The sequence below is a fragment of the Parathielavia appendiculata genome (assembly GCF_033297405.1).
Source record: "Parathielavia appendiculata strain CBS 731.68 unplaced genomic scaffold N657scaffold_2, whole genome shotgun sequence".
Taxonomy (NCBI): Eukaryota; Fungi; Ascomycota; class Sordariomycetes; order Sordariales; family Chaetomiaceae; genus Parathielavia; species Parathielavia appendiculata.
The window spans coordinates 1,322,945-1,348,709 of NW_026944221.1; the positions used below are offsets into that span (position 1 = coordinate 1,322,945).

Here is a 25,765-nt window from a genome sequence, read left to right on the forward strand (position 1 = left end):
ACAGCACCGGATGCTCCCTGGTTTGCATTCACATTTTGCCTATTGCTTTCACATAATCGACTCAGTATCCAAACAAATCCGAATGGATCCGCTCCGGTCCAGCTCCGGACCTGTCACTTCCACGGTCGGCACCTTCCCATTTGCAGTCACCGGCCCCGGGACAGGCGCCGGCGGCCTCGGCTTGCGGGCATACCCTTTCAGCATCCTGAAGCACGAGCCCATGCCGCGACCCTCGTCCATAACGGCATGCACATCGGCGATCATCTTGCCCGCCTCGCGCATGGCGTCGCCCGGATTGACGGTATCCGCTAGCCTGAGCTCGCCCGCCGCCCTCTCCATCTCGGCGCGGAGAAGCCACCTCTCCCAGCTCCAGCCGGCGGCGACACCAGTAATAGCCGCGACGTTCTCGCTCGACCCTGACACAATGGCTTCGAGGCTGTGGAGTTTTACCGACGCGCCCGAGGTCGAGTCTCTCGTGGAAGCAGTCGTGACAGACACCGCCGGGCGGGGAGGATGCTTTGGGCCGACGGGGAGGCACACCCATGCGCGGCGGATCTCGTCGAAGCCGGCTGTGTTGAGGCGGCCGAGGAACGAGCGGGTCGGGTTGGGGTCGTAGCCGAGGGTCTGCAGGGCAAAGTTGAACTCGACGGCTTTTGCGTTGCCCAGCGGTCCGGCGTTCATGATGTCGGCGTCGAGCAAGCTGAACTCGAGATATCCGCCCGGCTTGAGCACGCGCATGCACTCGTTGAGGCAGGCGTTCCACTCGTCTATGCCGTGCTCGCCGAAGAGCTTCAACACGGCGTGCAGCTCGCGCGCCGATATGAGGTCGAACTGGTCGTCGGCGAAGGGGAGTTTAGCAAGGGTGGGAACAGCGACCTGGCGGTGGTTGGGCGGGCCGCGGATGTTGCTGTTGCTGAGCTGGCGGATCGTCTTGGTGGTGACAGTGTAGATCTTGGTGTTGGGGTACTGCAGGGCGGCGTGCCACGCCCAGTCGCATGCACCCTGGCCGGCGAGGTCGAGGATGCGAGCGCGGTCTCGGCTGACGCCGTCAAGGCCGGGAGCCATGCAGCTCAGACGAGCCAGGCGCTTGCCCACAGGGGCGGAGATGAGGCGGCCGCCATTAAGGAGCTTGGTGGCAGCCACCTGCCAGGAAGCCAGGCGCATCTGGGACAGGGCATCGGCTTCTTTGTCGGCGCGGAGTTTCTCGGGGTCATCAACGAGAACATCGTCGCCACGGACGACATTGGCGCTCATGCGCTTCTTGGCTGACTGCGGCACTACCGACAACTGGAACTTGCCAAGGAGCTGGTTGCGGTGGGCGTCCCTGAGGCAGACGCGCTGCGCTTGGAGGGCTTCGAAGCGCGCATGGCGGTGGATGAAGACATCTGAGGTACATGCCCTTACCATGTAGTCAGTGAAGGCGCGATAGTAGGAGGACTCCTGGCGCAAAAGCTTGGAAGGCAGGCTGCGGGGAATGTCGTGCTTGAGGACAACCTCGGAGAAGCGAACGGCCTTCTTCTTGTGCTCGGCTTTTTCAGGCTCAGGGAATGCGACGACGGATGGAACCTCTGGTGTCTCTTCTGGCTCAGTCTCGTCCTCCGGCTTCTCCGAGGTTTCGTTTTCGTCCGAGAAACCCACTCCTTGGAGGTAGGCGCGCTGGGCTGCCAACCACATCTCCGTGCGGTCGATGTGTGACACTGTATTCTCTTCCTGCTTCGCGGCGTACTCAACATCGTACCCGGCGATGATCTCATTGACATCGACGGGAGAGGTGGGCTCCTCGACCGCCGTCTCGGGAACTGGAGCCTCGGATTGCTTCGGAGTAGGTGGTACTCTGCGGGCGGTGATGGGCACCGGGGTCTCCTCGCACCGAATTGCCGTCGGGAGATCTTCGGAGTTCTCGTTCAGGGGCAGCTCGATAACACGCTCGACAATGGCAGATGGCAAGTCATCAAGGTGCAGCGGCCGCGGTGGCGGTGGCGGGACCCTGTCGGTCGACCGGCTCCACGGGAACTTGTAGAAGTTCTCGGCCGTGGTCGAGGTCGGTGGGTTGACCTCCTCCGCCTGGCAGTTCCAAGTGCGCCGGCTAGCAGACGAAAGTTCAGAAAAGAATCCGCCTGGCGACGGGATCTCAAGCCTGGTCAGCTCAGCGAGAGACTGCCGGTGAGAAAAAGCTCTGGCCAGGCCGGTGCCGGTGACTAGTCGTGGCGTACGTTGGCGCGCTTCCGTCATCTCCTGGGGTACTTCGATAACCTGAGTGGGTTCCTCGTCGAACTCTGAGTCACTGCCAGAGAGTGCCTGGAGTGTCTCGAGGGCACCCGGCTGCAAACGGACCCCGGACCACTCCTCGTCCTCGCTGTCCTGGGCTCCAATCATTGGCGTTGGAGGGGCTGACATCTGGGCCATTTCCTCCGAGTTTATGCTGCCGTCAAGGGACGGGGGTGCTGAGGCACCAGGGATCTCCTGTGCCTGACGCAGCTCCATGAAGGTCTTGACGGCGGGAGACATGACGACCGCGGATGGGGGAGTTGGTGGAATCGGCGACATCAACTTCTTCGCAGCTGTGAGGGTTGACTCTTCCGGAATCACCAAGGGTGCCAAGGACCTCCGCAGGTCCAAGGACGCCCTTGACGCCCTCCTCAAGCTCCTGGAACTTCGCTGGCGGCCGATACCATTCGCTTGGAGACGTTGTTTTCGTGTCGTTTCATCGTCGGAGACATCGTAAAGATCGTCAAACTCAGTCACGTCGGTCATTATGCTGTCTCGGTTGTGGTTGTTGTTCCACTGGAAAGATGGATTCGACGAGGAGGCTTGTGAACTGGCGTCGTCGTTGTCCAGATCTGGCTCAGCGTCGCTCGACACGTAGGACGGCGTCGCGGGGAAGATCGGAGCAGCGAGGAAGTGCTGGCCTCTCGGCGTGGGGAAATGGTCGCTCATAGGGGATAGCCACTGTTCAATCTTGTCGATAGACCGCCTGCTCCTCCTGCGCTCGACGAACGAGTCTCTCGTCTGTTCCGGCTCCTCCATTATAGGATTAAGGGTCCGAGCCGGCCTCCTCCGGCCCAGCGGAGAGGGCGGCCGGAATGTGGTTCTTGGTAGCAATACTTGGTCGGACATGGTGGTTATTCTTGCAGGATCAATTTAGCAAAAAATAGTGTCACACAGGCATGGAAATAGACACTGCGAGTAAGCTGGGAGGACGTCCTGCGCCGAAAAATGTAACGATAATTAGGAACAAGGGCGGGGGGGAGGGGGAGACGACAGGACCGGCTTCGGTCAACGAAGCACTATTTTTGTAAGTGCGCAGAAGGCGGAAGAAGCGAAGATGAAGGGAGACAAACGGCACCTGTGCCAGGTGGCTCGAACGAAATATAATATGAAGAGAATGAGCATCAAAGTCCAGAGCCAGGAAGCCAGGTGATATCCACCAGAGCGCCTAACGTCCAGCCGACCCGCCCAACTCCCACCGACTCGATGGGCAGACATGTGTGACTAGCCGTTCGAGAAGCGCAGAATGGCCGGACGGGGCATAGCGTCCGACAGTCTGAACGGCAGCTTACCAGATGGCGGGTGGTATGCAGCGACGGCCGCTCAAAGAGGCAACAACTAGGATGAGTTGGGCAGCATCACGACGTCGACAATGCCGCAGCTGACGAATGAGCTTGCGCACAGCCACGAGGACGGCTTGGCTCCGAATCGATAAACGGCATGCGGTGGTAAGGCGCGCGCCAATGGAACCCGGAGCGAGGAGAGAGCTGCAGAGGGCTGTGGCCAATGAGAACAGCCAGCGCATGGCAAGTCGAGCGGGCGCTTACACGGCGGCTGCTGTGGCTGCCCCATCGATTGGACCTGGTTCGTCGTTGGGGCATATGAACCAGACACCGTTTTCACTATGCCCCTCAGTTTCTGTTTGACCGGAACCTGGAAGGACAACTAGAGTTGCACCACAGTGAATCCAGGAAATCGTTTCGATCGCGGCCCGAGAAGCACTCTGGGTGGCGGGAGATGCAGAATCGTTGACCAAGCCCTGGCCCGAAGATATATTTGGGTGCTGCGAGCTGATAGATAGTCGATGTACCGGTAAGTAGCTCCGATCTGTTCCTGCAGCCGCGCATCCCGCCGGCTTGGGTTTGAAGGTAATTATGTCCTGGTTCTCGTCGTCGTGGCGGTTTCCTCCTCTGGTAATAAGGACCAATATCGGCCACACGGGGGAGAAGAGTCAGGTGCCCGAAACAGAAGATGCTCTCGTGCCACCCTGATTGCGCCATTCAGTCGGTGATATTCCGTCCTCGGTATGACGGTCGGTCGGTGGCGCCAGTCTGTTTTGACTCATAGGTCAGGTATTGTACCTTCATCAGAGTGAGCTAACGACCAACAGTCGACCAATTCCTGCTGTTTATTATAGACGTAAAGTCGCGAGGTCACATCTGATTGAGGTTGGGACCTGAGATGTGTGCCAGGTCAACAGCCACGCCACGGTTCAACAGCTTGAGCTTGCTTCGAGCTGCTGTGGCTACTTCGTCATCTCGAGAGTGACGCTGGCTGCAGCACAGGAAATGAGATGCAAAGAAGTAAACCACGCGATGGGCGTGGTAGTGGCGCATGCCGACGCGCTGAAACTTGACACGTTAGCATGGGCGAGATGAATCAACAGTCGAGTCGAGTTTGTGAAGCGCCCAGTTGGCCAGTTGGCGCCGTCACAGGTCAGAAACGCTGTTCTCAAGGTGGATCCACTCGGTGCGGGCTTGGTGCAGTACTCTGATTGGCTTAAACTTGCTTGAAGCTTGATTGAAGCTTTGGACTTGCTTTGTGTCTTTGCCCCGCCATAGAGCATCGAACACCCCGCAGTCAATTCAAGCGAAGGGGGCAGCATCTCGGCGCGACCAGGTAACACGAACCCGCGACAAGGACGACATCAGTTCGCGCTCAATACTACCGCCTTCATTTAAATCACTCGACCAAGCACAGCAAATTATTCCTTCGCCCAGGCATGGCTGAACCCGCGCCGGTCGGCCGCGAGGTTGTTTACTGCGGAGGTGAGTAGCTAAGTGCCCCGTCGCAACAACCAGTTCCGCTTTGCTCGTGTGACATCATCTCCATGAAAGTTGCCGGCGCCGGTCATCTGCTCTACGCGCAATAACTCCATTGAACGTTTGAAATACTGACATTGTCTTCACCCAGTCTGCACTCTTCCACCCGAGGTACGAACTCTATGCCAACTTCCCCGCCCTAGGAACCAACACCTTCCACCTCCCCCTCTTCCAAGGGAACCCTGACAGTCCCCCACCCCTCGTCGCCCCTCGTCCGAAAACTCCAACCAGTGCCGAACCGAAGCTCTGACGCCAGGTAGTACTGCGAATACGGAGGCACCGTGAGAAAGTGCCAGGAATGGCTCGAAAAGAACCACCCAGACCTCTACCAAAGGATATGGTCTCCTGGTCCGTACCATTCTACAGCCCACAAACCTTCCATATAACCGCCCCCTCCCTCGAAGTCCCTCGACCTCTCGCTGACACTTCCCTTTTTTCCCGTCACAGAGGCCCTCGAAGAAGCGACCGCCTCCCTCTCAGTCGAGGCCAAAGAACGCGCGGCCAAGGACGCAGCAAAGAAAGCCGCCAAGGCGGAGGCAGCAGAGAAAAAGCACGCCGACCAGCTGGCCAAGAGCGTCGTGACCATCAAGCGGATCGAGCGCAACAAGCGCAAGTACGTGACAGCCGTCAGTGGGCTCGAGGCGTTTGGGCTCGATTTGAAAAAGGTCAGTCGCGGTCACAGTCCCCGTTCACGCTTTGTTCCTTGGCCCCCCCTGCTTCCTCCTTTGCTGTTGTCATGCATTGGATGATGCTAACAGAGAGGAACCCCACAGGTGGCCAAGGACTTTGGCAAGAAGTTCGCGACCGGGTCGTCCGTAACCAAGACACCGAGCGGCGGGGAGGAGATTGTAGTGCAAGGCGATGTGAGCGGGGAAATTGAGGAGTTATTGCTGGAAAAGTATAAAGACATTCCCGAGGATAATATCGAGTTGGTGGAGGACAAGAAGAAGAAGGCTGGGGCGGGTTAGACAACCAGAACAAGGGCCGCGTCATGGGTAGCCACGGATGTGATGGGGCAAGTACTCGGAGTTTGCCCATTGAACACGTTTCGATGCATTGGAGAACAATAAAACAAACAAGCCTCCCGTTGTCCCCTTGTAGGGCGACGCGCTCATCTCTCATCCCATACCGACACGGCAACATTATCCTGACGCCCAAATCCATGTCGCTACTGTCCGACAATGCAAACCGATAAAAATCAGCGGAACACATACCTAGGTCTGGCGTATCCCCACCATTAACGCCGTAAGACACTACAACCCCCCGACCTCGATTCAAGCCCTCTTTCTCAACACCCTCCCCGTCCCCGTCCCATTCGCACCCACAACTGCTGTGGCCTTCGCCGCAGGCGCCTTTCTCGCCGTGCCCGCCGCGACCCCCTTCTTGATGGTACTCATGACCGCCCGCTTCACACCCGCTGTCGCACCCGCAGCCGGCGGTGGTTTCGGCTGCGCGCCGGGCGGCGCCGTCATGGGCCTTTTGTGGCGGATCACCGTCGAGGTGCTGTTCTCGCTGGACTCGCTGATGCCGCTAGCTCTGCGCGTCATTCGCGTGGCGGGCCTCGAGATGGAGGAAGGGAGGTGGTTGGGGTGGTTCACTGCTGCTGTGACGGTCGCGCCTCGCTTCCTTCCTGCCGCTGTCGCCGCTGCGGTTGTGGTTCTGGTTCCGGTGGTGGTGGAGATGGTGCTGCTGCTGCTGCTGCTGCTGCTGCTTGTTGCCGTCGAGGTTATTGCCTTGCGCGCTGCTGATGCTGCTCCGGTTGCTGTGGCGGGGCGTGTGGTTGACCGCGCTCCGTGGACCATCCTGTTGAGAATGTTGCTTGCTAGCGCTGCTCTGCCTGGGGTGACGGCTGAGCGTGTTATTCCTGATCGTGCAGGGCTTCCGATTGTCCGGGGAGCAACTCGTGAGTTGGAGGTTGTGGGTGACAGGACATGCGCTGGGTTGCGCGCGATATCTGTTGCTGTATTGGCGCGCATCTTTTTCTGAGAGGTTTGGTTCTCATTCTCCTTGTCTCCGCCGGCGATTTCATGACTGCTAAGGAGTTAGTGTATTGTAATAACTTCAGTGCGGCGCGACATACCTCTGTCTCTTGGCCGGGCGCGTGGAAGGTTGTGCCGCGGTAGCCGTCCCCCTTGTCGGTGGGCGAGATGGCACATCCTTGGCAGGCACTGCCGGACCCCTAACACTGCTTGTCATCGCCCTCGGCTTCTCTTGCGATTCATTTGAGTATCTCTCCAAGAGCTCTCCCATTGTGAGCTTGCGCAAAGACAAGGGAATGCGATTGACGCGAATTTCTATCCGCGTACGAAGACTCTGCGCATGGATGTTGTAGTTCGATCTGAGCTTGCGCGCGCGCTCGGTGACTGTGGAATTGTTCAGCGCCGTCTCCCTTTTATCAATCGCGCCGGAACTTACTCTCCAGTTGAAGGTTGTCGAGAAGTGCTTGCTTCTGTACCAGGGTGATACCCACCCTCTGCCTCTTGGATGGGCTCTCTTGGGGGTGTGAACTCCCGCCCTTTGTTGGGATCTTCTGGCTCATCATGTCAACGGTATACCGGCCATCGCTGTGCATGTCCAACTGGTCGGATTTGCGTTTCGTCCCACCGACTGCTTGCATGATGTCAGGCCGGTTGGAAAAATATGTGGAGAAAATGGAGATCTGAGGCAAGATGATAATCTTCTGTCACGAGAAGGCGTATGTCCCGCAGGCGTCGAGATGCTGAGTCGAGAATGTGAGCGCAAAGCTGGGAGACGAAATGTGGAAAAGGAGCTGCGCGCTTTCTGATGTGAGTGGTCCGCGTCTTCCAAAGTAAACAAACCGGGGTATCGGGTAGGGATGCGTAATGAAAAAATGGATTTCTTTCTGACAAGCCCCCCATAGAAGAATTGCAAACCATCCCTGGTTGTAATTACCACGTGAAAATAGGACTAACATAAGGGTTAGGGATATTGCAGGATCAAGATGTCCAAGAACGCACCCAATTTGCGAGTAGTTTCAGACACATCGCCTTGGATTCTCGTCAATGGCAGTTTCTATCCCTTGCTTCCCGCCTCCGAGTCAAGCTGGGCCTAATGTTCATCCTCTAAATCAATCGAAAATGCTATACTCCTTCGTACGACTTTGCGGTATATTATCAAAGCTATTTAGCGTTATACAATAGAGTGGTTAACGATAGTGATTTGGTATGGCGGTTTAGTATAACGTACATTATAAGCGAACGGCGCATATACGCGAGTGGCGCACTGATAAGGGCTAGTATGGAAATCTGGGGCACAACACTGGCAACTTATTCCCAGATTAATCCGGCTGTTAGTGTTGTACCCGAATTTCCATACTGGCCCTTATAAGTGCGCCACTCGCCTATATGCGCCGCTCGCTTATAATGTACGTTAGTGGATGGGGAATTCGGCTACTTAGGTCTTTCTGAGTTAGGTATGGGGCGAAAAAATAAAGGCTTAGTGTAGTTAGAGAACGAAGACTCGTTATATATACATCTAACCTAGGATCCACCGCTTTCTAGGTTAGCAAAATTGGTAAATGGACGATACCAAGTCCGGAAACAGTTTTCTTTCGAACCAAGTTACTCTTATTATTACGCATCACTAATTGCGGGGGATATTGCTAGGATTAGGAGTCCTTTGCGACACCGTGCGAATTGCGGCAGCACTGAGCTCCAGGCTGAACACCTTACGCAACTCCTTCCATCGCCGCAACAGCCAACCCCAAGTGTACCACCAACAGCACCAACGAGACCGGAACCACCAGCCTTCTCGTCAACGAAATAAATCCGACCCGTACAGACGAAGTTGCTTCGTGCGCAAATCGACATCCACTCTTCCAGTTCGCCAGCAACAGTTATCCAAGATGCCTCTCGAAGCGGTGATGATTGTGGTAGACAACAGCGAGAGCAGCAGAAACGGCGACTACACACCGAACCGATACGACGCGCAGAGCGATGCTGTCAATATCATTTTTCAGAATGTCGTGCAGGGAAACCCAGAATCGTCAGTCGGTCTGATGAGCATGGGTGGCAAGGGTCCCGAGGTGCTGGCCACCCTCACGACGGACCAAGGCAAGATTCTCGAGGGTCTGCATCAGACCAAGAAGAAGATCCGGGGCTCGGCCCACCTTTTAACGGGTATCCAAATAGCGAGCGTGAGTTGTGACGCATGATGATTCGTTCGCAACTCCAACCGCATGCTGATCCATGGTCGCCAACAGCTCGCCCTCAAACATCGGCAGAACAAGTCGCAGCGGGCGCGCGTCATCGTTTTCGTGTGCTCCCCCATTGAGGAGAGCGAGCGCGAGCTCGTCGTTCTGGCCAAGAAGATGAAGAAGTTTTCCATTAGCGTCGACTTTGTGCTGTTTGGCGACATGGACGAGGAGAACCAGTCAAAGTTGGAGGCTTTCAACCGCGAGATTAAGGGCACGACCGACTCGTCGCACCTCGTCGTTATCCCCCCCAGCTCCAAGCTTCTCAGCGACCAGCTCATCTCGACGCCGATTCTGCTCGGCGAGGGCGCAGCCGCGGGCGCTGGGGGTGTGGGTGGTGAGGCTGGGGCCGCAAGCGAAGACTTCCCATTCGGCGTCGACCCGTCTGCGGACCCCGAGTTGGCGCTGGCTCTGCGCATGAGTATGGAGGAGGAGAAAGCGCGGCAAGAGAAGCGGGCACGTGAGGAGGCCGAAGCGGCGCAAAAGGCCAGCCTAGAGACGGTCAAGGAGGAGGGCGAGTCTGCGCCGCTATTGGATAAAGACGGCCAGCCGGGCGGCAGCAAGAAGGACGACGACAAGATGGATACCTCGTAATGCACATCCAGGGTCGGGTCAGGAACGGGGAATTGCACAGTAGGGCGGTGACCACGATGCGTTCCCGTCATCCCGCGCTTGTAGAATTAGACAGTTGCTGGCATTGACTACGGACAGCTCCATGACCTTATGCTGTCGGCTCCACATACGAAACGTAAGAAACAAAACGCCTGATTACTCCTACCCCTCTCAATCCCTCCCGTCCTACGCACTTCCCTCGCCGTCTTTCTCCCTCAACACCCATCCCGCCCACAGCGCACCCAGGTCCTACCTGTTGTTGATCTCCCGAATGTACGAGCCCAGCTTGCGGTCAAACATGTCGCAGCGTACGGGCATCTCGAGCTGGTAGAAGGGGTTTTTCATGACATAGTCGGTGTACATGTCGTAAACGCGGCGCATCGTCAAGTCGACGTTGGCCTGTGTCGGGTCGGTGAAGAGCAGGAACTTGACGCCAGTCAGCGTCGTGAAGCACTGCATCCGAAAGTTCTCCGACTCGAGCACCTCGAGCCCGGAGGGCGGTTCCGGGCGGGTGAGCAGGCCGCCGGGACCGGAGGAGGACGAGGTTGAGGATCGGTTGCCGACTCGCGGCTTGAGGGGGTTGAGGCGTGCTGTGATGGCATGAACTCTTTTTTGGAGAGAACGATTCGTATGAGTATATCGAGCAGGGAGTAAATAGGTGGGTATGTTGACAGAGACTCATACCCGTGGAACGTGCCTGCCAGAACCAAGTAGTCGTTGGTGCTGATCTTGTTCAGGCCACCCTCGTGGAAGGTCCGGTTATAGATTAGGCCGCCGGCTTTGTTTATGATGATGAGAGCGAAGACAGTCCTGGTAATGTTATCCACATTGGTAAGTTGGCATTCCCTGTCAGGATAAAATGAGGAAATACAGACATGATCGCAACCTCATCTCATGCTGGCAGAGCGAGCAGGATATAGAAATGACGGAATTCAGCCTTGAGAGAGAGAGAGCCAAACGCCCTTGATTGTTTCCTGGTTAAATTGTTGAACTGTGATAGGTGACCTCTGTTTACTTGATCGTTGACACTATGACCTTTGTAAGGTGTTGTCTGACCGTGATGCTGTTGGTGACATGCGACAACTCACAAGGGGTTCCGCATCAAGAGGTGGGACCTGCTCAGGGTTAGGGTAATTCCAACACTACCTATCACAGGCTGAGTTGAACAGACTGGAGAAGTCACGATTCGGTGCCTCGATATCACTCAGCGAAGGCTCTCAGAGATGGATTGAACCGGTTTGTGTGCACACTCAGGCTGGTGTTCCACCCTACCCTTCAGCGGGTTCCAGACATTCCACTTCCAGGTTGCAAGCGAGTCTGTTCTAATAAAACGTTAGGTGCATGTGAGCGCCTGCCATCGATCTTGGAGGGACAGCAGCAGCTGACATGCGATGGGAATGGCGGCTCATGCTTGCAACACTTCCGTGTTGTATTTTCGATCTTTACCTGCCCATGATGGTGACAGTCAACTAATAGCTTCTAAATCACTGGCACCCCACGACGGGATCGATCTCAACTAACAAAGCAATAAACCTAACCAACTCACACTTCAGATCGAGACATGCAGGTCCCACATCACACACGGCAGTTGACACCCCCACCAGGGATTCATCCAGGATCGCTCGGCCAGCTCAGACGAGATCCCGGTTCGGCAAATTTCAAGCCGCCGAAACTGTAACTCTCCCGCCTCATCCGCGCATTTCCATCAATCCTAGTGGTTCGGAAGCAGCCTTTTCGTTTCTTAGCACAAACAAGCTCCTCTTACCTCAGGCTTTTCTTGCAGCGGACCTCGGGCCCTTCCCCACCGTCGCCTCTCTTGTGGCCACATGGAACGTCCAGCGAAGGTTCGAACAAGGTTATAGGGTAGCCCTGCTATGAGTTTGCGACCCAATCCGAACAAACGAACATGACTGCCACATAAGGGAGGGATTGGCGCTACTGTCTTCCTGTCACTCATTTATTTGTCGTCCTGGTTTGCTTGTGCGACCGCTGCCTTCCTTCAACTTGGAGGCTGCCTAACCATTGTTGGAGCTTCCGCACATCGTCGTTCTCTGAGACTCTCACCGTCGTTCAAGCCCGCCCTTCGAGACAGACAACTTTCAAGGCTAATTCTGTGCTCGGCCCAGCGATATAGTCGGTATTCGTTCGCTGCGACGCTAGCTGCCGACCATTCTGATCTCCAGAATTTGGCCACTGTTGCGTCCCTGATCACATCCTCCTTCACTCGGGCCACTGCTCCCTTGGCTTTATCGGTAGCACATCACCCCGGATTTGGTTTATATGTGCGCGCGCGCCGCAATACACCCCCGGCCATGACTTCACGTCGGCGCCCGGTGCTGCACAAACACCAGCAGACGCCGCCGAATAACAAGGACCGTGGCGACAAGGCATTTGCGATGCCGGCACCGTCACCCCGGGTCATCAATGCGGCGCCCTCGCTCGAAAAGGCCGAGATGTACGGCATTGACGACAACCGACCCTTCTTCAGCCGCGCCATGGCCCTCGCAGGCCGCATCTTCATTGAGACCATCCCCCAGTGGCTGGCCATTGGGGCCATGCTCTCGCTCATCTTCGGCGGCTGCTGCTCCAACGTCTTCGCGCTCGAGTCCATCGTCAAGGTTGAGCCGGCGAGTGGTATGTTCTGCTTCGTTCTCCCCCCTTTGCCGCGGTCCATCGGTTCGCAGCGCACATGTTGGGCTTGCGGATTTGCTCCAGAACGGCGGGAATACGGACAATGGCGGGGCTGACCATGCGAATCGCCAACAGGCACGCTCTTGACGTTCGTTCAGTTCCTCTTCGTCGCGGCCATCGGGCTGCCGTCCCAGTTCGATCGGAAGCGCCCGCCCTTCTTCCTCAAGCCCAACAAGGTTCCAATCCGCCGTTGGCTCGTCAACATTGTGCTGTTCTTCGCCATTAACGTGCTCAACAACCATGCGTTCAGCTATGACATTTCGGTCCCGGTTCACATCATCCTGCGCTCCGGAGGCAGCATCACGACCATGCTTGCCGGGAGCCTATATGGCAAGAGATATTCGCGGATTCAGGTGACCGCAGTGCTGCTGCTCACGGTGGGCGTCATCACTGCCGCCTGGTCCGATGGTCAAACCAAGGTAAGTCTCGACCTCCACTCTGAACACTGGACATCTGAGGTTGACAAGTCAACTAGGGGTCGCCGTCGAACAAATCGGTCGGCAATGCCAGCTTTAACACGGGCCTCGCCATTCTCTTCATCGCCCAGGTCTTGTCGGCAATCATGGGCCTCTACACGGAGGAGACGTACCGCATCTACGGCCCGCAGTGGAAAGAGAATTTGTTCTACTCACACCTCCTCTCGGTGCCTCTGTTTCTCCCTTTCCTGCCTTCGCTCACGAAACAGTTTATGAAACTCGCAAACAGTCCTCTTCTGCCGCTCCCAGTCCCCCCGCTCGACGACTACCCGGCCCTGTCTACAGCCGTCCAGCAGGGGCTAAGCAAGATCCGGATCCCCAGCCAGCTGTTCTATCTCGTGCTCAACGTGCTGACGCAGTACGCATGCATCCGAGGCGTGAATCTCCTGGCCGCGGCATCTTCGGCTCTGACAGTGACCATTGTGCTCAACATTCGCAAGCTGGTGAGCTTGCTGTTGAGCATATGGCTTTTTGGAAACCAGCTGGCTACCGGGACGCTCATAGGCGCCGTGATTGTCTTTTTTGCTGGGGGGTTGTATTCTCTGGATGGAAAACGGAAGCCGCCTGTTCGAAGACCCGGCGCTGGCAAGTCCTGACAAGGGCGGAGTCAAGGTAGCTTTTGGCGGTATTTGCCTATCTATTTGTGCAGAGGCAATGCGAGGATTCCGTTTGAGCGTTTCTGACATTCGGTAACTGTGCATCCCTTCTAAGTTCAATGTCTCGGGTCCCTTGATATCGGCCCGGCTCGAACGGCGCGGGGTCGGGCAGCTGAGATTAGCGCCTACACGTGTAGAGGCCAGGGGCTCCTGGACCCAGTTAAGGGGGTCGGGCAGCGAATTTTAGCGGCCTTGGCAGCACACTCAGCGGCCGCCTCCGAACGTCACGGCCGAGCAAGGCGGCGGCGCATGGCACGGACGCTGCCGAGTCCAGCGTCGCATCCATTGGAGTCGACCAGGAAAGCCCAACCATCACCTGAAAGTCTCTCTGGATACCACGTAGTCGTGGAAGCAGTGGCTGATTCTTGATACCCGAGAAAAGGAGAGATAACTGTCTCGAAGGTGTAAACTACCCGGTCACACAACATCACAGGGTCAAATTGCCAAAAGCTTATTCTGAGGCTTTGGTGACACCGAGCTCCGCCAACGCTGCGAATTTGCTGATTCGGAAGAGGCTTGGTTCCTCTCGGACAAACAGCCTGGTCCTTCCTGGTGTTCAACAGGGAACCTGGAAGCCTTCGTTCCATTGTCTGTCGCTCCCCGCTCGACTCCATCAACGGCCAAAAGTCAACATACACTTCTGCACACGACAGCATCTCATCTCGCCGCGGCATCTCCATTGTGGAACAAGCAATTGATTGTTGTAACCAGAGCATCCGTATCTGCATGACCCTTCGTCAAACTCGATGTCGCCCAGGAACACAGCAACTCAAATGCGAGGAGCCGATTCGGACGATGAAGAGTACAGAGTGCGTGGGCGAAGTGAGACGGACTCGGAAGGCGAGCAAAACGAGACTGGCTTCCACCTCGGGCCCCATGACGGCTCCAATCACGATGACAACCCCGAGCTGAGCCCTCCCGAGATGGAGGATGGGATGCTCCCACGAGACATGCCTCACAAGACGGCCTTTTTCGATCTGGTGGCGGAACGGCAAATGTCGCAGACGGACGCCAAGTTGTTCTACCAGCGAAGCCAGGCCGAGAGCCGTACCCAGCTGAGCCAGCTAGCCCAGATGTCCCCCCAGAGCAGCCCGCTGCTCTCAGCTGGCGGCGGGCTTGCCTCTTCCCATTCTGATCTGTCTTCGAACCTCGGTCCCAGTTTCAGCAATCTGCGGCTTTCGGAACTGGACTCGACTGTCATCCCTGAGCCTGCTCTCTGGCAACCCCAGAAGAGGGAGCCCAGTTCCGCGGCAGCTGGCAACCTTCCAAGCCGTGATAGCTTCGCTCAATTGAACAGCGCAGAGGCTACTCCCGGAGGTCAGTTCCAGGCCACCCTCCGACAGCAGATGCTGCAGGATGGCGCAGTCGCAGGCATCGGCAGCAACACCTTCATGGACGTCGATCCCCAGATCAACGACGAGCTGACCGCCATTTTCAATAACGTTAAGAAAGTCGTCGATACCCGGCACAAGTACATTCGGCTCTCTCTTCAAGAAGACAGCGAGAATCCAAAGAATGACCCGAGCTGGAACATCTATCCTGCCCCTCCCGAGCCAGCATGGACCGAGGACCGGGAGAAGGCCGCCAGAGGCGCCAACAGTGCTAATAACAGCTTGCAGAACAGCCTGGTGCTCAACGTTGACAAGCAGCGTTCTGCGGAGTCGTCTTCGGACCTGACGACCGGAACCTCGCGAAAGTCGAATGCGAAAAAGCGCAAGCCAGGGCAGGACATCGGAGAGGACTTCGACATGGAAGACCTGCTGCCACTACCCGGGTCGAGTGAGATGGCGTTTCAGTTGGACGACAACGGAGTGTATCAAGTGTACGAGAATGAACAGTCCCAGAGGGCCGACACGCCGATTGTCAACGTGCCCACCATCAAGGAGTATTATATCGACCTTGAGGAGATCCTGAATGTGTCGTCCGACGGCCCCAGCAAGAGCTTCGCATTCCGCCGCCTGCAGTATTTGGAGGGCAAGTTCAATCTGTACATCCTGCTCAACGAATACCAGGAGACTGCCGACAGCAAGAAGGTGCCGCATCGTGACTTTTACAACGTCAGAAAGGTCGACACCCACGTCCACCACTCTGCCTGCATGAACCAGAAGCACCTCCTGCGCTTTATTAAGAGCAAGATGAAGAAGTTCCCCGACGAGATCGTCTTGTTCCGCGACGGGAAGCACCTGACGCTGGCCGAGGTGTTTGAGAGCATCAACCTCACGGCGTACGATCTCAGCATCGACACGCTCGACATGCACGCGCACAAGGACTCGTTCCACCGCTTCGACAAGTTCAACCTCAAGTACAACCCGATCGGCGAGTCGCGGCTGCGGACCATCTTCCTCAAGACAGACAACTTCATCAAGGGCAGGTATCTGGCGGAGATCACGAAGGAGGTCATTGCCGATCTTGAGTCGAGCAAGTACCAGATGGTCGAGTGGCGCATCTCCATCTACGGCAAATCCCTGGACGAGTGGGACAAGCTGGCGGCGTGGGTCATTGACAACAAGCTCTTCTCGCACAACGTCCGGTGGCTGATCCAGATCCCGCGGCTCTACGACGTCTACAAGGGGAGCGGCTTGATGACGTCGTTTGAGCAGATCATCAAGAACATCTTCCAGCCACTGTTTGAGGTGACCAAGGATCCGACCAGCCATCCCAAGCTCCACATCTTTCTGCAGCGCGTCATAGGTCTGGACAGCGTTGACGACGAGAGCAAGGTAGAGCGCCGGCTGTTTAAGAAGTTCCCGGTGCCGAGGGTGTGGGACTCGAAGCAGAATCCGCCGTACACGTACTGGATCTACTACCTCTTTGCCAATCTCACGTCGCTGAACCACTTCCGCAAGCAGCGGGGCTTCAACACGTTTGTTCTCCGGCCCCACTGCGGCGAGGCCGGCGACAGCGAGCATCTCGCGGTGGCGGCGCTCTGCTGCCATAGTATCAGCCACGGGCTGCTGCTCCGGAAGGTGCCGCTGCTGCAGTACGTCTTCTACCTTGAGCAGATCGGCATCGCCATGTCGCCGCTCAGTAACAACGCGCTGTTCCTGGCGTACGAGCGGAACCCGTTCCACCAGTACTTCAAGCGGGGCCTCAACGTGTCGCTGTCGACGGACGATCCGCTGCAGTTTGCCTTCACCAAGGAGCCGTTGATCGAGGAGTATGCGGTCGCGGCGCAGATCTACAAGCTCAGCTCGGTCGACATGTGCGAGCTGGCCAAGAACTCGGTCAAGCAGAGCGGGTACGAGTTCTCGATCAAGCAGCAGTGGCTGGGCCACAATTTCCACCTGCCCGGACACAGGGGCAACACCATGGTCAAGACCAACGTACCGGATCGGAGAGAGGAGTTTCGGTACCACACGCTGATGGAGGAGCGGATGATGTGAGTCTGCTCTGGCTGTCTCATCGCATAAAAAAATAATGAAAGAAAATAAAAATAAGAATAAAACAGTAACCGCTTTGCTAATGTGTTGGACTACAGGGTCGAGAGATACACCTCCCTCCCCGCTGAGTCGGCGCCCTCATCAGCAACAACAACAACAACCGAGCCTAACCCGGCCGTAGCAACCCCTCGCTCACCGGCCCTCTCGACCCATACAACGACAACCCCCGGCGCCGCGGCACCAGCCATCCCGAAGCCGAGATATTTTCCTGGAATGCTGGCGCGCAGCCAGACGCAGAGGAAAGATAGCGTGAGGCGAGAGTCGGGGCATGAGAGTGATCAGAGGTGAAGGTTGAGGGATTGGAGAAGGGTAGGTGCGGGAACGAGAACAGGTGGGAATCTGCGTGGGCTAGGATATAGTGACGCGCAGGACAGTACAATAAGTCGTAAGTCGAAACAGAGGGATAGTGGGAAGAGGGGAGGATAGGTCAAGCGCATGGGCATGCAACATCATCATAAGAGCTGGTTGGAGACGGAACAATTAGCTCCAAGGGCTGTTGAGGGCATAGGATAGAGATTGCTTAGTAAAACGTTTTCACGACCCATCGGTCAAGAGAACTAAGGAGAAGCCTGATAACGCAAATGATCATGGCTGGTTTGAAGGGATCTCAGGAAAGTAACTCAATCGTCCGCAAGTACCTCAGGTACCTTATTTCAAGGTAAGTGCTCGGTTAAGAAAGGCCGCGGTTGACCGCCATCTGCATAACCCTGGTAACGGGGTGGACTGCCTCCGAGGTCGAACAATGAGGGCGTCACCGTGCAGTACTGAGTAACCAAGGTAACCGCGAAGGGGCACTCCCAGTTTGGATGAGGCACGATACTCCGTACTCAGTTATCATCCGCAACTGCCTGAATGACAAGTACAATTGCGACACGTGCATTGTTGAACTTCTACTACTCTATTTGGAATCTGGCCCCACTGGTGACTTGGTCCTTTCCCTTCTGCCCCGATAGGCCGATATCATTTCTGGGATGGATAGCCGGATACATTGTATTGTACTCCACGTTACCTGCGATGATTACCAAAGATTACGACGGTGTAAGCGAGCTGCTCGAGACCCACCGCCAAGCGGATGTGATCTCCACGACCCACGACCCAACCTGCCCGCCGGCCTCCTTTAGCCAGATCAGCTCGCGCGATCCGGATGAGAGTGTGGTTGCAAGTCGCTCAGCTCTAAGCCTTCGGAAAACAGAATTGTGCCTGTGTCGTCTCCTTACGGATTCAGCAATTATCCGTCGACTGCGCCCTCCCAGTCTCACCAGACGTGAACTTGCGCCGTTTCGAGGCCACAGCAGAGCACTCTCCCGCCTACCCGGCTGCACCCACACCAACCACCACCCGCGCGATAGCATCCATTGGGCGTCGTCACAGAAAGCTTCGCTTGACCGTATACGGAAGTTTGCCCTGGCCCGTGTCTCCGTGATTCCGATGCGATCTGTCGCTCTCACCACACAATAGCCCCGAAAATCCCAGGCCTCTGACGACCCCGGCCAGCCGCTTACCCTCGTGACATAGCCGCCGGCCATGGGCTTCGTCGGTATCTACAAGGCTGTCTACGACTACGCGCCCCAGGCTGAGGGGGAGCTGCAGATCACCGAGGGCGATTTGCTGTATGTGCTCGAGAAGAGCACCGATGACGACTGGTGGAAGGCCAAGAAGAAGGCCACCGGCGAGGAGGAGGACGAGCCGGTTGGCTTAATCCCGAATAACTATGTCGAGGAGGTACGTGTGGTTGGATTCTTGGATGGCACGGAAGTCTTGTACTGACATGCTTCTTCTGGCCCCATGTAGGCCCAACCCCAGGCAAAGGCTCGCGCGCTCTACGAGTATACCAGGCAGACCGACGAGGAGTTGTCGTTCCCCGAAGACGCGCAGCTCGATGTTTTTGATACTTCAGATCCAGACTGGATTCTCGTAGGACACGATGGAGACTATGGCTTTGTTCCGGCCAACTACATTGAGTTGGGAGACGGAGGGGACAAGGGGGACGACGACGAGCCGTCCATGCCCGCGCCGCCCCCGCTCCCCGCGCGGACTCCCAGCAGCGATGTGCAGAGCCCGCCCCTCCCCGCAAGGAACGCGGTCCCTTCCGAGCCCAGCAGCCCCGTCACTCCCGCAGCGCCCAACCCAGCTACTATGATCGCTGGCATGATGGCTTCCCGCGCAGGCTCGTCTCATCCGCCGCCCGCACCCCTTGAACTGCCGCCCCGAAATCAGTACGCCTCCGATGAGTCCGACAGCGAAGTCAAGTCTCCGCCGCTCCCCGCTCGACCGCGCGGCAACTCCCACCTCTCGTCCGACTCGACCCGCGCGTCGCCTCCAGTCGAACAGCACAGTCGCAATGACTACAACAACCGCTACGATTACGACACCCCGGCGACTCCCAAAACGGCCCCCCTCACCCCCGGAGATTTCCACATGTACAATATCAACGAGATGGTATCTGTCATGGGCAAAAAGAAGAAAATGCCCACCACGCTCGGCATCAACCTGCGCACCGGCATGATCCTGATTGCTCCTGAGCACGCCCAGGACGGGCCATCGTTGGAGTGGACCGCCGACCGTATGACGCACTACTCGCGCGAGGGAAAGCACGTCTTCATGGAGCTGGTCAAGCCGAGCAAAAGCGTCGACTTCCATGCCGGCGCCAAGGATACCGCCGAGGAGATTGTTGCCATGCTCGGCGAGATGGCGGGTGCCGTGCGCGCCGAAGGTCTGCGGGAGGTGATCATGGCGGGCACGGGGCAAAAGGGCATACAGCAGAAGAAGGGTGTCGTATTGTACGACTTTATGGCGCAGGGCGACGACGAGGTCACGGTCGGCATTGGGGATGAGGTCATCATCCTAGACGACACCAAGAGCGACGAGTGGTGGATGGTGCGTCGCGTCAAGAACCAGAAGGAGGGCGTCGTCCCGAGCAGCTACATCGAGGTGACAGGCATCATCGACACACCCGCGTCGTCGTCGGCCGCGGGCATCAACGCGGGCCTGTCCACTGTCGAGCAGAACCGGCTGGAGGAGGCGCGGCTGGCCAAGGAGGCCATCAAGGCGGGGCAGAGGGAGGACCAGAAGGAGAGGGAGAGGGAAAAGGTAGGCCCTGGATTGCTTTTGCCCGACCGGAGTAGTAGTCTGTCGGCCAGAAAGGGTAATAATGAGGGGCAACAGCGCAGCAGACGGGAAAACGGCCGCGCCGAGGCCTCAGGCTCGAGGTCTAATGGCAAGTCGAGTGAGTTGCTCATCCCCACACTAATTATGTCTTTACCTAGCTGCGCTAACTTCTGCTAGAACCCGACCCGTCCAAGGTCCGCACATGGACAGACCGCTCCAAGTCGTTCACCGTGGAGGCTCAGTTCCTCGGTATGAAGGACGGCAAACTCAACCTCCACAAGCTCAACGGCGTTCGAATTGCCGTGCCTATCGCCAAGATGTCGCTCGAGGACTTGGAGTATGTCGAGCGCATCACTGGCATCTCGCTCGACGAAGACAAGCCGCTGTCCGATTTGAAGAGGAGGGCCACCACAGCGGGCGAGAGTTCGCGCAAGGCCCCGGCTGCCAAGGTCGGCGCTTCGATCGAGCCCAAGAAGCCCGAGTACGACTGGTTCCAGTTCTTTTTGTCTTGTGACGTCCAGCCGGGGTTGTGTGAGCGCTATGCCCAAGCGTTTGCAAGGGAGTCGATGGACGAGAGTGTCCTGCCGGATGTCGACGCCTCCGTGCTGCGCAACCTCGGTTTCCGCGAGGGCGATATCCTCAAGGTGATGCGTTTTCTAGACACCAAGTATTGCCGTGGGAAGAAGGCCGCCGATGACGAGGCGGGCGGTGGGCTGTTCTCCGGACCCGGAGGGACCTTGCGGAACAACACTAGGAAAGGACGGCCGGCTCCTCCCGTCGAGACAAATAACACTGTTGATCCGAAGGCCTTCTCTCAGCAGAAGGATTTGGCGGCTGCTGAGGCCAAGGCGTCGTCCCCCACAACGTCGGCGCCCCCGGCCCAAGCGCCTGCAAAGCCTGCCGGCGGGTTCGATGACGATGCCTGGGATGTGAAGCCTTCCAAGACCCCAGAACCAGCTCCCCAACAAACCCCGGCCGCGCCGGCACCTGCTCCTGTTCCGGCACCGGCCGCCACACCAGCTGCTCCTCCAGCGCCGAGCACCGCAAAGCTCACGGGGTCGATGCAGGAGCTGTCCGTACTGACCCAACCACTAGCGCCAGAAAAGGTCCAGCCTCCCGTCCCGCCGCCGGCTTTGAACCTCGCGCCCGCGCCTGTCCCAGCCCCAGCCCCAGCCCCAGCCCCAGCCCCAGCCCAGGCCCCGGCGCAGATCCCCCAGCCCACCGGCGCCACCCCGGCTTTCTTCACCGGCATCCAACCCCCGGCAGTTAACGGGCAACCGCCATCTCAGTTCGTACAGCAGCTCCCGCAAGCCATCGCCCGCCAACGACCCGTGGCGCCGCAATACACCCAAGGCCAGGGCGGCCTGATGCCCCCGCCGCCGCCCTCGCGCCCCCTATCGGCGCCCCAGTCCGCCCAGCCCAGCGCATTTGCCCGGGCGCCGCTCCAGCCGCAAATGACGGGCTACGCAGCCCAGCCAACAACGCAGGTCGCGCCGCCGGGGCAGAGCCTGAACGACATTGCTCAGGCAAGACTGCAGCAGCAGTTTGCTCAGACTCTGCAACAGCAACAACAGCAGATGATGCCCATGATTACAGGTCTGCAGCCGCAGCCGCAGCAACAGATGATGCCCATGATGACCGGCATGCAGCCGCAGCCTACGGGGATGGGAATGGGCATGGGGTTGGGCATGCAACCTATGCAGGTCCAGCCGACAGCGTTTGGCCAGTCGCTGCAACCGCAGCTGCAGCAACCACAAATGACGGGGTTGCCGCGTCCACTTGAACCGCAGCGTACGGGCTTGCCGGCGATGAATATTGGTATGATGGGTCCTGGGATGGGAATGGGGATGGGGAACATGGGTATGGGGACGATGGGAACGAGCATGCAGCAGCCGATGCAGTCGCAGCCTACCGGATTTGGGAATAGTACTGGGTTGGGTAGTGGAGGGCTGCAGCCGCCTGTGCAGCCGCTTGTGCCGCAAAAGACGGGACCGCCACCGCCGGTTAGGTTTGGTGTCACGGAGGGGCCCAAGAAGCTTGCGCCTCAGCCGACGGGCCGGAGGGCCAACTTGGCTGCTGCCAGTAAGTCTTTCTTCCTTCCGATTTGTTTCTCTGTGGAGGTTTTATGGATGAGGTTTTTGTGTGGGGTGATTCATGGCCGTAGATATGGCCATTGTCTGGTGCTTTTTTGCTCGGTTTTGAAGCCTAGGTGACCGGATGGTTGGCTAACTGTGATTTTTCAGCACCGGATAATCCGTTTGGATTCTGATCGACTGCCGAATGGCAGCATACTTTGAAAGTCTCAGCACCCTTCCCAGGGACATGCCGCATTCCCCCATTTCGGTTCAAGGGAAGTGCTATGACTCGAAGTGGAAGGGCCGAGGCCGTTTACCGCAACCAGAGTCAAGCGACATGACTCCTCTTGACAATGAAAGGGGCAAGTCATAGTGTCCTCGCCAAACCGAACGGGGCATACAGGACTGGGGGTGGCGGCCAGGGTGCGGTGGGTTTGCTCGAACAATGGTCGAAACGTCCCTCCATGTCTGAGCTGCAAGGGGAGTTAACAGACGCTGTTCAAAAAGCGGGGAAGCGAGTGTCAGAGGGGAAAACGGGGGAGAATAGAGGGCCGAAAAGGCAAGAAGGCATGGGATATCGTTCGCCGTTCAGATGCGGGTGTGGGGTGGTGGCAGAGGAGTGCAGAGGAGCATGTCACGAGTGCTGCGTCCTTTTTTTCTTCCTCTCCTGTTTGGTGTTTTGTTCACGTTCAGCCCTTTGGTTGTCTTCCTGCGTACCCTACCTATCACCTAAGTACTTAAAGCACCTAAATTCCGTCTCCAATTCCGATCCTGTATCTATCCTCCACATTCGTATTCGAATCATGGTGCTTACAACAATTCAATATCTCTTGCTTATATTATGTCACACCTCATTCGATGTTCTGCTTTCTCGGAGCTGGCGATACCTGTAGAGAGACCTGCTGTTTTCGGCTCCCTGTGTGAGAATATCCCAGTGTGGTGGTTGTTTGGACACACACTCCACCCTGAAGTCTGTCAGGTGGAAATTCTATTCGATGTTTTATTGGCTTATTTACATCCTTGATTATCCAACAACCGCTCTGCCGACTCTGGAATATCCGTCTCGTGGCCTTCACCTCGAGGCATCGGCACTGGGAGAGCGTTAAAAAGCGGAAATATGTGCACTGAGAGCACCATCCTGGCCACAGCAGCCCTCTCGGAATGAATTATCACCCGTGCTTTACGGGTACCGAAGCCGCGGATGGAACCTCGGTCATCATTTTAAGACGGGTTTCACAACACTCTCCTTTAAAAACGCTGGACAGTCTGGTGGAGAAGGCATGTATGTAACATGACATTGCGCTATAACACTATAGATCCAGCCCCGAATCTCCATGCTGGAGCTCCGTCCAGACACAACCATTTCGAAACCACACGCTGTCTCTCCCCGACAGGAAGAGGGAATGACGCGGAGACAGACCGTCCACCTACGCCACCCGATCCAGTATCGCAGTCCAACATTTAGTATGGTCGCCATTACCCCCATTGCAGTTCCCCTTTGTGTTGTCCATTATAGTCGAACCACACCAACGCCACAACAACGGCAGATCTATCCACCCCTGCCTGCAACTACTGCTGCTCACTGAATCGTCCCCTCCCTGAGCTCGTCACTATCCGGCACGACATCCTCGATTGATGGCGCCCTGCGGTGGCGCACCGTCATGCGGTCCTTGTCCTCGACCGCCGACACCTTAGTGACGGGCACGGCATCCGCCGGCAGCGGCTGTCTCTTGCCCGGCTTGGTTGGCTCGAAGCGCTTGCGCACGGCGGCCACCATCTTAACGAACCAGTACCAGTTGAGCGCGTTGAGCACGATGTTACTAGCAATGTAGACGGCCGTCAGCCAGAGCGGCACGGCGGCGGCGTCGCGCGCAAAGAACATGGGGTTCGTGTCTGGGTTGCTCGACGCAGTGGACTTCTCGGAGAAGAAAGCGGCCAGGTAGCCCGCGGACGGGGCGTGGTGGATCGAGCGCCACATGTCGGCGTAGACGACGAGGGATTGCCAGGTGCCCCACACCAGGCGGCAGAGGAAGAAGGTGACAAGAAGGGCGATGCCGTTGTAGAGCTGGGGCTTAGTGCCCGTCATGTTGAGCTTGTCCAAGAACCAGTGGATGTTGAGGAAGGGGGTGGATAGCTCGTAGAGGATGAAGGTCGGGGAGTAGTAGTTGAGGTAGGGGCGCTGAGAACATGCGGGTTAGCTCTGGTAGGACCGTGGGAGGCGGTTGCGGAAGGACATACGAAACCCAAGGTGTATACCGCCAGAGCACTGACGGCGTGGGCGAGCAGACCCAGACCAAAGATGTCGAGATTCAGCAGGGTGATGCCCAGATCCCAGACGAAGTAGCCCGCCGCGAGCGCCTGGATTAAGCCGCAACCACCCGTGTAGCCCCATATGCGCTGCTCAAAGTCCATGGCGCTGCGCTCCTTGTCGGCGAACATGACCCATAGGGCCAAGGCGTTGATGAGGAGGCTCTGAACCAGCGAGACGACATGGGTGTCCCAGTTGGCCTTCTTAGCGCGGTTGTGGCGCGGGTAGTACTTGGGGAAGAACCGGGTCGACAGCACGGGTGAGGCGACGGTCTGGATGAAGGTGTAGAGCAGGGCGGCGCCGACGACTTCGTGGATGTGGAAGGGCAGGGTCGGCATGTTGAGCCGCTCGGCCAGAGGCTCGACGGCCTTGCTCAGCGCCGGGATCGGCGGAATCGGGAAGGGATCGCGCATGCTGGCGAACGGCGCCCTGGATGTTAAACGGTGCTGTCGTCGTTAAAAGCTCCCGTCGCTGGGACAATCGCCAGCTGGGTAAAGGAAAATCTCCTGTCAGGTACCTCCGTAGGTGGTGCCTCAGTCAAGATGTAAACGGCCGGTGCCAAGCGAGGCGGACTGCAGACGGCGGCGTCACCAGGCACAGGCACCCGGGTAGCGGCAGGTGAGACGCTGAAAAGTGAGACAGGGTTCTCAGCCAGGCAGCTGACGCTGTCGGAGAGATATACCTGTAACAGTGTACTGTGTGTATGGTAGGTTTACCTTTGTGTTTGGTGCTTCGACGAAATCAGCTGAGCCATGTGCTTTCTCGTCATTCGTCGTAGCTGCTACGATCGGGAGCTCGGTCAGAGGGGGAACCACGTCATGGAAGTCAAACTTGCCTCTAACGTGATGCTTTGACACCGGCGTTTTTGTTGGGACGGATGAGGTCTTGGCGCTTTCCGAGGCCGCCTCATCAGCCAACTGGCGCCTCGGGTGAGGGCGGACGCTAACAAGAGCGGGGGGAATGTCGGCGCCTGGTGGGGCTGACGGCCGCCTTCCGGACAAGGCACCCTACAAGCCGAAACCATTCCAGTTCATTGTCACATGCAATCTCAGGATGCCAATGATGCCTCATCGTTTTGGCGGGCCTGAACTTGACC

The 25,765-nt window shown here is 57.4% G+C and overlaps 9 protein-coding genes across 9 annotated transcripts; 5 read left to right on the top strand and 4 right to left on the bottom strand.

The window, feature by feature from the left end:
- Positions 1-48: 48 nt before the first annotated feature.
- N657DRAFT_653438 (uncharacterized protein) lies at positions 49-3,117 on the bottom strand (the record flags this gene model as incomplete). The annotated part of the gene is made up of 1 exon (XM_062794401.1): positions 49-3,117. One exon carries the CDS (start codon positions 3,115-3,117, stop codon positions 49-51), a length of 3,069 nt encoding a protein of 1,022 aa, XP_062650893.1.
- Positions 3,118-4,572: 1,455 nt separating this feature from the next.
- Positions 4,573-6,211, top strand: N657DRAFT_191946 (translation machinery-associated protein 22). Its single transcript, XM_062786162.1, has 6 exons — positions 4,573-4,724; positions 4,784-5,036; positions 5,182-5,201; positions 5,351-5,438; positions 5,538-5,755; positions 5,864-6,211. Exons 2-6 carry the CDS (start codon positions 4,991-4,993, stop codon positions 6,056-6,058), a joined length of 567 nt encoding a protein of 188 aa, XP_062650894.1. The 5' UTR covers positions 4,573-4,724; positions 4,784-4,990; the 3' UTR covers positions 6,059-6,211.
- A 153-nt stretch (positions 6,212-6,364) lies between these two features.
- N657DRAFT_566491 (uncharacterized protein) lies at positions 6,365-7,707 on the bottom strand (the record flags this gene model as incomplete). Its single annotated transcript, XM_062788430.1, has 3 exons — positions 6,365-7,121; positions 7,171-7,453; positions 7,506-7,707. 3 exons carry the CDS (start codon positions 7,705-7,707, stop codon positions 6,365-6,367), a joined length of 1,242 nt encoding a protein of 413 aa, XP_062650895.1.
- An 893-nt stretch (positions 7,708-8,600) lies between these two features.
- On the top strand, positions 8,601-10,196 carry N657DRAFT_641065 (uncharacterized protein). The gene is made up of 2 exons (XM_062792079.1): positions 8,601-9,246; positions 9,313-10,196. The coding sequence occupies exons 1-2, from the start codon at positions 8,956-8,958 to the stop codon at positions 9,895-9,897; spliced, it is 876 nt and encodes a 291-aa protein (XP_062650896.1). The 5' UTR covers positions 8,601-8,955; the 3' UTR covers positions 9,898-10,196.
- N657DRAFT_611449 (Sybindin-like protein) lies at positions 9,737-10,959 on the bottom strand. Its single transcript, XM_062790368.1, has 3 exons — positions 10,791-10,959; positions 10,600-10,725; positions 9,737-10,522 (listed from the first exon to the last, which is right to left on the bottom strand). Coding segments are annotated over exons 1-3 (486 nt in total). The 5' UTR covers positions 10,793-10,959; the 3' UTR covers positions 9,737-10,164.
- A 1,268-nt stretch (positions 10,960-12,227) lies between these two features.
- Positions 12,228-17,466, top strand: N657DRAFT_631011 (AMP deaminase; the record flags this gene model as incomplete). Its single annotated transcript, XM_062791025.1, has 5 exons — positions 12,228-12,549; positions 12,682-13,025; positions 13,082-13,525; positions 14,452-17,117; positions 17,187-17,466. 5 exons carry the CDS (start codon positions 12,228-12,230, stop codon positions 17,464-17,466), a joined length of 4,056 nt encoding a protein of 1,351 aa, XP_062650898.1.
- A 1,236-nt stretch (positions 17,467-18,702) lies between these two features.
- N657DRAFT_564458 (uncharacterized protein) lies at positions 18,703-22,555 on the top strand (the record flags this gene model as incomplete). Its single annotated transcript, XM_062788282.1, has 4 exons — positions 18,703-18,900; positions 18,970-20,404; positions 20,464-22,368; positions 22,530-22,555. 4 exons carry the CDS (start codon positions 18,703-18,705, stop codon positions 22,553-22,555), a joined length of 3,564 nt encoding a protein of 1,187 aa, XP_062650899.1.
- A 51-nt stretch (positions 22,556-22,606) lies between these two features.
- On the top strand, positions 22,607-23,588 carry N657DRAFT_193688 (uncharacterized protein). The gene has a single exon (XM_062786166.1). The coding sequence runs from the start codon at positions 22,715-22,717 to the stop codon at positions 23,252-23,254; it is 540 nt and encodes a 179-aa protein (XP_062650900.1). The 5' UTR covers positions 22,607-22,714; the 3' UTR covers positions 23,255-23,588.
- A 53-nt stretch (positions 23,589-23,641) lies between these two features.
- On the bottom strand, positions 23,642-25,572 carry N657DRAFT_611461 (DUF887-domain-containing protein). The gene is made up of 2 exons (XM_062790369.1): positions 24,600-25,572; positions 23,642-24,540 (listed from the first exon to the last, which is right to left on the bottom strand). Exons 1-2 carry the CDS (start codon positions 25,080-25,082, stop codon positions 23,941-23,943), a joined length of 1,083 nt encoding a protein of 360 aa, XP_062650901.1. The 5' UTR covers positions 25,083-25,572; the 3' UTR covers positions 23,642-23,940.
- Positions 25,573-25,765: the final 193 nt, after the last annotated feature.

Excerpts from the sequence above, each read along its gene's own strand:
- N657DRAFT_191946 (XM_062786162.1), top strand. The coding sequence starts at position 4,991 with ATGGCTGAACCCGCGCCGGTCGGCCGCGAGGTTGTTTACTGCGGAG. Across the intron at positions 5,202-5,350 it reads TCTGCACTCTTCCACCCGAG|TACTGCGAATACGGAGGCAC; the intron begins GTACGAACTCTA and ends GACGCCAGGTAG. Across the intron at positions 5,756-5,863 it reads TTGGGCTCGATTTGAAAAAG|GTGGCCAAGGACTTTGGCAA; the intron begins GTCAGTCGCGGT and ends GGAACCCCACAG.
- N657DRAFT_641065 (XM_062792079.1), top strand. The coding sequence starts at position 8,956 with ATGCCTCTCGAAGCGGTGATGATTGTGGTAGACAACAGCGAGAGCAGC. Across the intron at positions 9,247-9,312 it reads CGGGTATCCAAATAGCGAGC|CTCGCCCTCAAACATCGGCA; the intron begins GTGAGTTGTGAC and ends GGTCGCCAACAG.
- N657DRAFT_611449 (XM_062790368.1), bottom strand. Across the intron at positions 10,523-10,599 it reads CTGGCAGGCACGTTCCACGG|AGTTCATGCCATCACAGCAC; the intron begins GTATGAGTCTCT and ends TCTCCAAAAAAG.
- N657DRAFT_193688 (XM_062786166.1), top strand. The coding sequence starts at position 22,715 with ATGAAAGGGGCAAGTCATAGTGTCCTCGCCAAACCGAACGGGGCATAC.
- N657DRAFT_611461 (XM_062790369.1), bottom strand. The coding sequence starts at position 25,082 with ATGCGCGATCCCTTCCCGATTCCGCCGATCCCGGCGCTGAGCAAGGCC. Across the intron at positions 24,541-24,599 it reads CGGTATACACCTTGGGTTTC|CGCCCCTACCTCAACTACTA; the intron begins GTATGTCCTTCC and ends GCATGTTCTCAG.